The sequence below is a fragment of the Oncorhynchus keta genome, chromosome 36 (assembly GCF_023373465.1).
Source record: "Oncorhynchus keta strain PuntledgeMale-10-30-2019 chromosome 36, Oket_V2, whole genome shotgun sequence".
NCBI classification, from domain to species: domain Eukaryota; kingdom Metazoa; phylum Chordata; class Actinopteri; order Salmoniformes; family Salmonidae; genus Oncorhynchus; species Oncorhynchus keta.
Window position 1 is genome coordinate 17709467 of NC_068456.1, and position 11663 is coordinate 17721129.

The 11663-nt window shown below is 39.5% G+C and overlaps 1 protein-coding gene across 1 annotated transcript; it reads left to right on the plus strand.

Moving 5' to 3' along the window:
* LOC118369732 (max-interacting protein 1-like) lies at positions 1–11588 on the plus strand. Its single transcript, XM_035754384.2, has 6 exons — positions 1–357; positions 4083–4185; positions 4427–4456; positions 5955–6069; positions 9050–9227; positions 9828–11588. Exons 1-6 carry the CDS (start codon positions 141–143, stop codon positions 9989–9991), a joined length of 807 nt encoding a protein of 268 aa, XP_035610277.1. The 5' UTR covers positions 1–140; the 3' UTR covers positions 9992–11588.
* Positions 11589–11663: the final 75 nt, after the last annotated feature.

The window sequence follows — 11663 nt, forward strand, 5'->3', positions numbered from 1 at the left end:
AGGTAGGGCAAGTGGCTCAAGGACTGCACAATTTCATCTACTCCAGTTCATTTCAGTCTCTCTCTCTCTGCACAGTACAGTCTGGACAAGAGGACCTTCATTCTCACTGGCAGTTGTCATAAAATAAAATAGTTAAATATATGAGACAGCAGAGCGAGTTGAAATCCAACGAGGTTGTTTTGGAGTCGGATGAGTCCATGGACCAACAAGATTTTAGCGAGATGTCTGGTTATTCTATTAACGACGTCATATACTCCGAATGTTCCGCAATGGAGCAAATCGACACTTTTATGAAAAACGTTCAGGTGTTGCTGGATGCAGCAAATTACATTGAAAACCATGAAAAGAACAATGGAAGTAAGTAATGTGGTCTATTCTGGTGATTTCAGACGCAGACTGGCCAAGGCAGACAACAATGCAATGGACCGAAATGGCGACAAAAGACGCAAACATGAGAGGCAACAGTAAACATGAGGCAATTTGCCTGATTGTGAATAATATTGAAACCTATTATGCCAATGCAAATGGGTTTAAATGAAATAGAGCCTATAGCCTACAAATAACAATACATGGTCAAAAACAAACCCGTGACATCGAATTACTTTCTCACCCTCTGGCATTTTCCATGAACGGTAACCGTATTTAAATGTATATTAAATCGCGCATTTTCCATTTGGATGAGACTTGCCTATGGCTCCATTAATTCATTTCCTTAGAGACAGTCTAAACTAAACAGCCTAATGGTATCCGTGAAGGCATCCCTGTGTTTGTAAAATAGACCGTCTTCCTTTGAGCACGTCGAATTACGTATTAAAATATTTAGGCTACATAATAGGCTAATCGATCTATCAAACTCACTCACCTTTCTTTTTAAAAATCTAGTTTACTCAACATTTAGCATAGGGTTTCCTTCAACTTCTATCTGTGGGTGCCTGCAGGCCGAAGAAAAACAATTTAATTCCTATGCGGCCTGTTTATCTCAGACCAAAGTCAAATGAAGCAAATCAAACCTCTTACAAATATTAATTTTATTTGAGAGAACTCGGCATATTGTGCAAAAACTAAATAGAGAAACCCAATTATTCCATCCCTATAATTTCGTTATTCCTGTCAATTGCGCTTCCTCTCTATCCACATGGAACAAAATGTACCGTTTTGATTGGACTAAACACATGTTCCCATCTTGCGAGTCCTTGCAGATATCCAATCAAACACAGGTTCAACTTTGACGTCGAAATCCGATTTGCAATGTGTCTCTGGGATTTGTAGGCTAATATACATTTTAGTCTTCTCTATGCATTTTATTGCGTACTGTAATAGCCTACTATGTGATATTCCATCATTACCTAATTAATGAATAGGCCTATGTCTTGAAGAAAGAGTTCGTTGGTATTTTTCAATAAACCATGTAAATATAGGTTTAGGCCTACGTGCTTTGCAGCACGAACACTAGGTTGCTGCCAATGATGTATATAAACTGGATTTATGACGTTGCTCTATATTGGCATTTGAGTGGTTTTGAAACAACATGTCGGCCATATTGGCAATCCCCAGTAGTAGCAGGCCTCCATAGGAATTAATGGAATTATACAGTAATTCAATTAAACGTTTCAAGGACACAATTACATGTATTTAATTTTTTATTTTATTTTTTTTTGTAGTGGGGACAGTAACATTAGTTATCTGAAATAATTATACTTAGCTCACATAATTTAAAAGTATGCATTAAGGTGTCTGTAATATAATACAATGTGTCAAAAACGAATGTAGACATTAATAAATGCATTTCTATAGCTTCCAAAACATGTTTAAGCTATACTGACATGCTTGGTGCCCAAATTGATGACGTTTGATGAGTGGAGATGAACAGATTCAGTTCAGTCAGTTTCAGTCAGTTGTCCTGATGAGCGCTACCCATCTAGCTATTTTATGCTTGTGGATAGGAACTTCAGCTGGAATTTTAAACTCGTCTGCCAGAGTGTTTTAGAATAATTCTGTTTTTACAAGAGTGATAATTTTACAGAAATGTTAATGTTAAAGCCATAACTTTGTACATTTTCGGTGAAAATCACTACACTAAATCTTCTTTAGTTGTCACCCTGGCCTGATATTGGCTGCACTATCTAGCGGCCGCTTCCCTCTCCTTACTGTGGCAAGCAGGAGCAATGGACACTGTCCAGTGTGGTTGTGTTGCCGGCTTTCAGCGCAAACTCTCCCCATTGAGCAGTGTAGACTGCATCACAGTGACATCCAGATGGTAACAATCAATATTACAAGTTATTTCTCGTGTAGGCAGCTATCCTACTCTAAATAAAATCAAGTGGAATGGAAAGAATTGGAGATGGTGAACAAATCCAGATGACAAGTTTCAACTAGCACCATGCTGCTGTTGCCAGCTAGCCAGCATAACCTTGCTGGGCCTGGGAAGGGCTCATCAGGACAACTGCCTTAATGGTGGGGGAGTGCCAAGATGGAGGAACAGTGGCTTCAACACAGAGCCCCCTATTGGTAATCTAGTGTGTATATACAGTATATATACACATCACTGGTTGCTGCTCAAACAAAATAACCTTTATGGAATTTATCCCAAAATGCATCGCAGGTGGCTTTAAAACTGTCCTCTTGTCAGCTGTTGAGAAGGTAAACGACAGTTTTGGGTCAAGCTACAGGCATATGTATACACACACACACACACTACCGTTCAAACGTTTGGGGTCACTTAGAAATGTCCTTGTTTTTTAAAGAACATTTTAAAGTTGTCCATTAAAATAACATCAAATTGATCTGAAATGCATTGAAGACATTGTTAATGTTATAATGGACTATTGTAGCTGGAAACGGCTGATTTAAAAATAAAAAAATAAAAATATTTACATAGGCGTACAGAGGCCCATTATCAGCAACCGTCACTCCTGTTTTCCAATGGCACGTTGTGTTAGCTAATCCAAGGTTATCACTTTAAAAGGCTAATTGATCATTAGAAAACCCTTTTGCAAATATGTTAGCACAGCTGAAAACTGTTGTACTGATTAAAGAAGCAATTTACAACTGGCCTTCTTTAGACTTGTTGAGTATCTGGAGCATCAGCATATGTGGGTTTGATTACAGGCTTAAAATGGTCAGAAACAAATAACTTTCTTCTGAAACTCGTCAGTCTATTCTTGTTCTGAGAAATTAAGGCTTTTCCATGTGAGAAATTGCCAAGAAACTGAAGATCTCATAAAATGCTGTGTACCACTCTCTTCACAGAACAGCGCAAACTGGCTCTAAACAGAATATAAAGAGGAGTGGGAGGCCCCAGTGCACAACTGAACAAGAGGACAAGTACATTAGTGTCTAGTTTGAGAAACATCTGATCAATTTGATGTTATTTTAATGGACAACATTTTTTGCTTTTCTTTCAAAAACAAGGACATTTCTAAGTGCCCCCAAACTTTTGAATAGTAGTGTATATATTACAATAATCAACAGTATATGAGTACTGTTTGCCAACATTGAAAGATTATTGGAATCTTCAGCATATCTAAAGAGGAGGGAGTGGGGTATGTGACATGTTGTCTGTGCATTCCCCGTTGTGTTGGGATTTTAGACTATAGCTTGATGTTACAGAACATAACACTACCATGAAAGTAAGTCTTTGTCTGATGGAAAATACATCATTTGTAGTGTATAATGTGTTACTTATATACACTGAGTATACCAAATATTACGTACCCCCCCTATTGTTGATACACACAGGAAACTGTTGAGCTTGAAAAACCCAACAGCTTTTCAGTTCTAGACACAAACCGGTGCGCCTGGCACCTACTAACATACCCTGTTCAAAGGCACATTAATCTTTTGTCTTGCCCATTCAACCTCTGAATGGCACACATACACAGTCAATGTCTCAGTTGTCTGAAGGCTTAAACATCCTTCTTTAACCCATCTCTTCTCCTTCATCTACACTGACTGAAGTGGATTTAACAAGTGACATCCAAAATAGATCATAGCTTTCACCTTGATTCACCTGGTCAGTCTATGTCATGGTAAGAGCAGGTGTTCTTACTGTTTTGTATACTTAGTGTATATTTCATCACCAGAATGTGAACATGGATATGCCTCAACATACCCTGCAACTCAAAGCACGCATCATCAGAGACCACGGAAATTCAAGAATAAGAAAATGGACAATATTCACAACAGGTAAATTAATCTTGTCATAATTATTCATAACTCTTATTATAAATACCCATGTTACAGTTGCATGATAACATTTCATTTTTATCCCTTCTTCATTATTGGACTCGGCGCCAACATCAGTCAAATGTGGGGGGAAAAACAGCGCAACTAGAAAGAAACTGTCAAACCAGTTTTTTTTTCTCTCTTGCTAAAATCTTGTTTTTTGATTTATGTCTATAACCTGTCCATTTTATTTTCCACCCAGGTCAGCACACAATGAGCTGGAAAAAAACAGGTGAGTCAGAAGGGGTTGTGACCATCATTCTGTGTTAGAGTCCATTACGAGTATTTCCATTGACAGTTAATGGTTATTATTGATCAATTGAAGATCCCTGTAAGTACCACATTTGCATTAATCTGCCATTTTCTTCTCTACTCCGTTCCCCACCGAACTGTGATTTGCTCACGCAACTGTGTCCCACGGGGTAAAACACTTGAGTTACAAGATAATTCATTAGTCAAAGAGATATTGTGCTTATATCTTATGGTCTTATATCTTATGCTTATATCTTATGTGTCCACAAAACCATTCAACTGTGCAGACCGATACATGGCCTGATAGCACACATGTAATACAGGGATGGAAATATTGTTTTTCTACAAATTTCATACAATTTTAAGTAATGTGGCAAATAGCTATTTCCGGGGAGTTTATCTCTAGAGCAAGCTGTCTTTTCAATATGGAACTTCAAGCTGATAATCCAAAATACTCTGGGGGCTGCATATATTATTTGCATATCCTGGTGATATGCTAAATATATTGACCCACAATTTGAAAATGTAATACTGGCTTATTTATTATTTGATGGCTGGACTTCAAACACCACTTATTTGATCAATATCTTCACCATTACAAGCTTGTTTGTACAGTGGTGGTCATGCTAGCATTCTGGGGGAAGCATAATGCATAGAACAAAGATTTCTGTTTTGCAAGGCAAATTAGGGCGTGTAGTCCAGTACAGGTTCTTAACCATACGTTTCCACAGTTGGAACTGGAACTGCTTGTTTTAGACGGTGTGCCTCCCTCCACATAAACTAAACTTTTCTGTGTATTGAAAATCAGCTTATTGCACAGGACCTGATCTTTGTTTCCAATGAAAAGCACATGTCAGGGCACGGTTCCCAAAATACAGTGACAAGTGCTAATCTGTTGAGAGCAGCCAGTGTGGGAATCATGTAGATCACAGAGAGCGAAGGGCCAGGCATCTGGATGATAAAAACGTAATCTCAAACAGACTCTTTGCACTACAAAGGGTTGGTCATCATTAGCCAGACAGGAGTTGACATCCCAACTTGACCTACATTTCAATACATTTGATAGTAAGAATAATGCCCTTCCAAATCAAGACACAAGGATGTTCAGTTCTTATGGCGCAAAGGCCCTGGCCTTAAAATGAGATTGTCTGCCTGCCTGTCAGCTCATAGCTCTGGGCACAGACTATGTATTCCATCTAAGTAATGGATTAGCCTGTCTATCCAATAAAATGGAAAAAAATATAAAGGGTCTGCTTTTACTAAAAAAACAGATCAATGTCTAATTTGTCCAAATATATGAATGTATTCATCCATCGATGTGGAGGGGATGGGAATAATAGGGCCTCATCAAGGAATTAATTTATGAATAAAATCAATCATGTCATTCAATTCCAGGAATTGCATCTGGATGTAGAGGGACTGTTCCTATTATTGTTTTCACTAAAGATTAGTCCTCTATTGTTTCTTCCCCCTCTCAGACGAGCACATCTCCGCCTGTGTTTGGAGAGGTTAAAGATGTTGATCCCACTGGGACCAGACTGCAGTCGGCACACTACCCTGGGGTTGCTTAACAAGGCCAAGGGTCACATTAAGGTATTGTAGTCAACAATGCCGCCATGGTGGTGTCATGGGGACCATGGTGTCATGGGATCTGGTGAATGGTTAAATTGAAGCCCCTAGCCTATGGATAGAGAAGCTTTGTGCTCCCATGACCTGCCATAGCACTGCAGCACAGAAACACAATGTGATCTACTTTCTCAGCCTGCAAATCACTTGCTACTCCTGACTGCACACTTCTGGGCCTGACTCAAGCAAATCCAATGGAACTCAAGCAAATCCAATGAAAATGTGAATATACCTTTTAATGGGTCTAACTGATTGATCAAACATGATTGGTTAGAAAGGTTTTTCCCCCATTTTATCTAGTTGTAGATGTAGTTTGGACAGGGCCAGCTCCAATGAGAGAAAAATGTACATTTTAAAGTTAATTTCCTGAAATTGTACACATTTTGCAATGGGTGTACAGAAGATTTTGCAGTTATAAATTAAGTCATTTTGCAATAAGGCAATTTTATACAAAATGTCATGCAATTCTATTCGTTTTGCTATGGAACATTTCTGCAGTTTTACAGCTAATTTCCTGCAATTCTACATATTTTGTAAAGACTTATGCCTAATTATATCTGAATGAGAATGACAAAAAAAATCTATGGGGGCCCACTGGAGGTCAGGGCTCCTGGGCACGTGCCCTGCATGCCCGGTTGGTATTCGGCCATGATTACTACAAGTTTAGATAGTCTAGCCAGCTATCTAACTACCAATCTAAAAATAGTTAGCCGACATGCCTAATTGAGTGACTGACATAGCCTACTCTAACCAGAGAGAAACTGCTGATGCACAACCAAATTTCACCAGGTGTATTTTCCTATTCTTACTCTCAATAGTAAGTTGAGACCCCAATAGAGTTCCTAAAATATATATATATATATACAGTACCTTTCGAAAAGGATTCAGACCCCTTGACTTGTTCCACATTTGATTACATTACAGCTTTTTATTTTATTTTATTAAATAAAACATTTCCCTCATCAATCTACACACAACACCTCATAATTACAAAGTCAAAAACAGGTTTTTAGACATTTTACCAAAAACAGAAATACCTTATTTACCTAAGTATTCAGACCCTTCTGCTATGAGACTCGAAATGAAGCTCAGTTGCATCCCATTTCCATTGATCATCCTTGATGTGTTTCTACAACTTGAGGCCACCTGTGGTAAATTCAATTGATTGGGCATGATTTGGAAAGGCACCTGTCTATATAAGGTCTCACAGTTGATAGTGCATGTCAGAGCAAAAACCAAGCAATGAGGTCAAATGAGTTGTTCATAGAGCTCCGAGACAGAATTGTGTCAAGGCACAGATCTGGGGAAGGTTACAAAAATAATTCTGCAGCATTGAAGGTCCCCGAGAACAGTGGCCTCCATCATTCCTAAATGGAAGAAGTTTGGAACCACCAAGATTCTTCCTAGACCTGGTCGCCCGGCCAAAGTGAGCAATCAAGAGAGAAGGGTCCTGGTCAGGGAGGTGACCAAGAACGTGATGGTCACTGACAGAGCTCCAGAGTTCTTCTGTGGAGATGGGAGAACCTTCCAGAAGGACAACCATCTATGCTGCACTCCTCCAATCAGGTCTTTATGGTAGAGTGGCCAGACGGAAGCCACTCCTCAGGAAAAGGCATGTGACAGCCCGCTTGGAGTTTCCCAAAGGGCACCCAAAGGACTCTCAGACCATGAGAAACAAGATTCTCTGGTCTGGTGAAACCAAGATTGAACTCTTTCGCTTGAATGCCAAGCGTCACGTCTGGAGGAAACCTGCTACCATCTATACGGTGAAGCATGGTGGTGGCAGCATCATGCTGTGTGGATGTAAAGGGTCCGAATACTTATGTTAATGTTATATTTCAGTTTTTTATATTGAATACATTAGCAAAAATGTGTCTTGTCATTATGGGGAATTGTGTATAGATTGATGAGGAACAAAAACAATTGAATCCATTTTAGAATAAGGCTGTAACGTAACAGAATGTGTAAAAGGTCAATGGGTCTGAGTACTTTACGAATACAATGTATTCTCTTGGAGGGGGAGGGTGACTGCTTAAGCCTGCAACCGGCCCATAGTCTGGAGAACCTATTTGTCTCCCCCCTGTTAACTCGGAAAAAGCCTTTGCAATTGATCTGCGATGTTTGGCACATTAATGTGTTTCGGAATTAAAATACAAAATGAAAGGAAGTGTGGCTTGTATGTTCAGCCTTAAGCAACACAGCTGTTGCCTTTTGTTTTCCACCAAGCAGCAAATTCAGGTCTACAATTGGCCATCATGCAAAAATGTCAGGAATTACTTTGCCACTACAGCCGTTTGGATCTGTTGGTATTTTTAGCCTGGTCTGATGTTGATTAATTCACATATGATTATTCAGGCTCAGGAGAACACAACACACAGTTTGTCCCTCAATCTTGAATGTTGCAAGAGTAGAGTAAAATGAAAATAAAAACATTCAATTTAAAATGTTTGTAAATGGCAGCTGTTGAAGATTCTATAATTTGTACAGTAAAACTGAGTGTGTACTGTGAGACAGAGTGTTGTGTTTTATTGTATTTATTTATCCTTTTATTTAACCAGGCAAGTCAGTTAAGAACAAATTCTTATTTTACAATGACGGCCTACCCCGGCCAAAACCTCCCCTAACCCTGACGACGCTGGGCCAATTGTGTGCCGCCCTATCTGACTCCCAATCATGGCCAGTTGTGATACAGCCCAGGATCAAACCAGGGTCTGTAGTGATGGCTCTAGCACTGAGAGGCAGTGCCTTAGACCGCTGTGCCACTCGGGATGTGCAGATGTCTGAGGAAAGTTGATCAATAGCTGCTCTTTAGCCTACACCATTTATATGTTAAATAAAGGTTACATTTAAAAATATATATATATATATGCAATTATTATTAATATAATATTAAGGATTATGCACACATTAGGTTGATTAACTCTCTGTCCTCTCTGAATGTTTGTAGAAACTAGAGGAGATGGACCGGAGGAGCCAGCACCAGCTGGAAAGCCTGGAGCGAGAGCAGAGGCACCTACAGAGGCAGCTGGCCCACCTGCAGACCCCCGGAGGCGGAGACAGGGACAGGGTCCGTATGGACAGCCTAGGTTCCCCTTTGGCCTCAGAACACTCTGACTCGGACCAAGGTGAGCCAACCATTCCACAGAGTTTAGTTAGTCCTTAGAGGGAACAGAATAATCTGAAACACACCCCAAACAAAAAGCAAATGCACCCAATGTTTGTAGTCACAAGCTTGATGTAGTCATTGCGTGTTATGAATATGGGAGCAAATAAACTTTTTACTTCTTTAATACATATAGGTGAATTTGTCCCAATACTTCTGGTTCCCCAAAATGGGGGGTGGCTATGTACAAAAAGTGCTGTAATTTCTAAACTGCTCATTGCGATATGGATGAAAATACCCTCAATTTAAAGCTGACAGTCTGCACTTTAACCTCGGTCATTGTTTCAAATTGAAAATCCAAAGTGCTGGAGTAGTGCCAAAACAAAACAACACTGTCCCAATACTTCTGGAGCTCACTGTATTTTGTCTGTGGCAATGTTATATTATACTAAGACAGTTTATTTCAGTTCCATTTCAAACCAGTCAATAGAATTTACATGTGTTACAGTCTATATAGTGTAGCATTGGGTGTCATCAAGCATTAATTTTCACTCAATACATTTACCTGATAAGTGTGGGAGGATCATTATTAAATATTTTCCTCTGACTCTAATTTCTGTAGAAGAGATCAAGGTGGACGTGGAAAGCACTGACTTCTCCCATGGAGAGTTGGACAGTATCAGCACCAATGGCTGCAGTGACTTGGAAGACCACAACAGTCGGCAGAGCCTAGCCAGCGACGAGGGCTACTCCACCTGCAGCCTAAAACTGGCCTTTTCCTCCTAAGAACCAGCCTGAAGCTCCTAATCCACACCTGCAGTCTAAACGGGCTTTCTAAGAATCATCCTGAAGCTCCTCATCCACACCTGCAGTTCCTCATCCACACCTGCAGTCTAAACTGGGCTTCTAAGAACCAGTCTAAAACTCCACTCCACCTGCAGTCTATAACTGGTCCTATACTATGAACCAACCTGAAGTTTTCCTCCTTATGCAGTCTAAATCTGGACTCGCCTCCTAAGAACCAGCCTAAATCAAGAACCAGCTAAAAGCTATACCCCACCTACAGTTTGAAAGGACAGATCTTACCTCAACCGTAAAATCTTGACTGATGTGTCTGTTACCCGTCTCCTCCTAAAACCAGCACAAAAACGACATAAAACCAGCCAGAAGCTCACCAGTGACAAGGGCAACTTTCCCCCCCACTTTGGAAACCCCTAGCAGATGACCATCTGAGAAAATAAACAATTCTTGTCAATCACCAAGCAAGTTACTAGGGCTTCTCTATCTCCAATCCAAACCGCTTTTCTTATACAGTACTCACAGTTATACCCCAAATATTTGACAAGCCACCAATGTTATTCCTACCTTATGATTGAGAAATGTATTTATTTTCCCAATATTTATCATGCTGTACTGTCTTGGTCACACTTGAATTATGAAATGAATGAATAATATTATTTGGATGTTTTATATAAGTCTTGTGGTTTTGAACTGAGCGTTAAGTTCTTAGACAAAAGCTAGTGCAATGGTACACGACACGCTAAATGTATCACTCTGGTCTGTTGTGAGTGACATTTATCCCCGTTGAGATTTCAAAATAATTGTTTGTATACATTAGGCAGCTATGAGATATACCGCACTTCAAGGCCCAAGCACAATTCTGAAGCAATAACACTTGCCAGTCATGTCAACTCTTAAGTTGGCTGTTTTAGGCACACCATTTTGGCCGTCAACACCAAATTGAATGTGCTTATTTTGTAACTTCAATAGCTTTAATTACAAATAGTAATCAATATTAAGATAATGGTTTGAACAAGTCATGTTGCATGTGTATTGAATGTAGTTCTCCATTTTTTAATCATGGGCTTTGGATTGACCAGTTGAGAGCTCATGTCTTTGTATTGATGAACACAGGGCAAGAGTTTTTACTTAGTAACTTATTTGTTGCATTCCAATGTTAAAACCCTGACACTGTATATTCCGAGTATGTATGTACAAAAATCACTTTCCCCTAATTGCACTGCAAGACTATTCCACTAACCAAATTGGAAATGTCATCTTATGACCATACCCATATTTTTGTGGTTACAACTAAATAGATTATCACCACCAACTGTGTCTTAACATGGCTAAATTGACTCTTGCAAAGGTTTCTTAGTTCCAAGTCTTTATTCAGTGTCAGTGTTGGATAATTTGTAAATCGCACTATGAAAAAGACTTGTTCTAAGAAAGTGTCTCTTAACACTACTGTGCTAAATCAGCCATTAAAGGTGACTTTTACAAAAGAACATGTTGCTGGCCCCCTGCTACCATTTTGTGTTTCCTGGTAGTGGTCCCTTAAACTAGATCAATAAACCTTTACCACCCCAGGTACCTACCTATACAGTGTCCAGTTGGTCCTTGTTATTGGCGTGTCCAAAGCTATAATCATATATACACTTCATTACTGAAATCATGT

What these genes read in the sequence shown, in the direction of transcription:
- LOC118369732 (XM_035754384.2), top strand. Translation starts at nt 141, where the DNA reads ATGAGACAGCAGAGCGAGTTGAAATCCAACGAGGTTGTTTTGGAGTCG. An exon ending in CCATGAAAAGAACAATGGAA is followed by an intron (nt 358 to 4,082) that starts GTAAGTAATGTG and finishes TTTCATCACCAG; the next exon opens with AATGTGAACATGGATATGCC. An exon ending in AGGCCAAGGGTCACATTAAG is followed by an intron (nt 6,070 to 9,049) that starts GTATTGTAGTCA and finishes GAATGTTTGTAG; the next exon opens with AAACTAGAGGAGATGGACCG.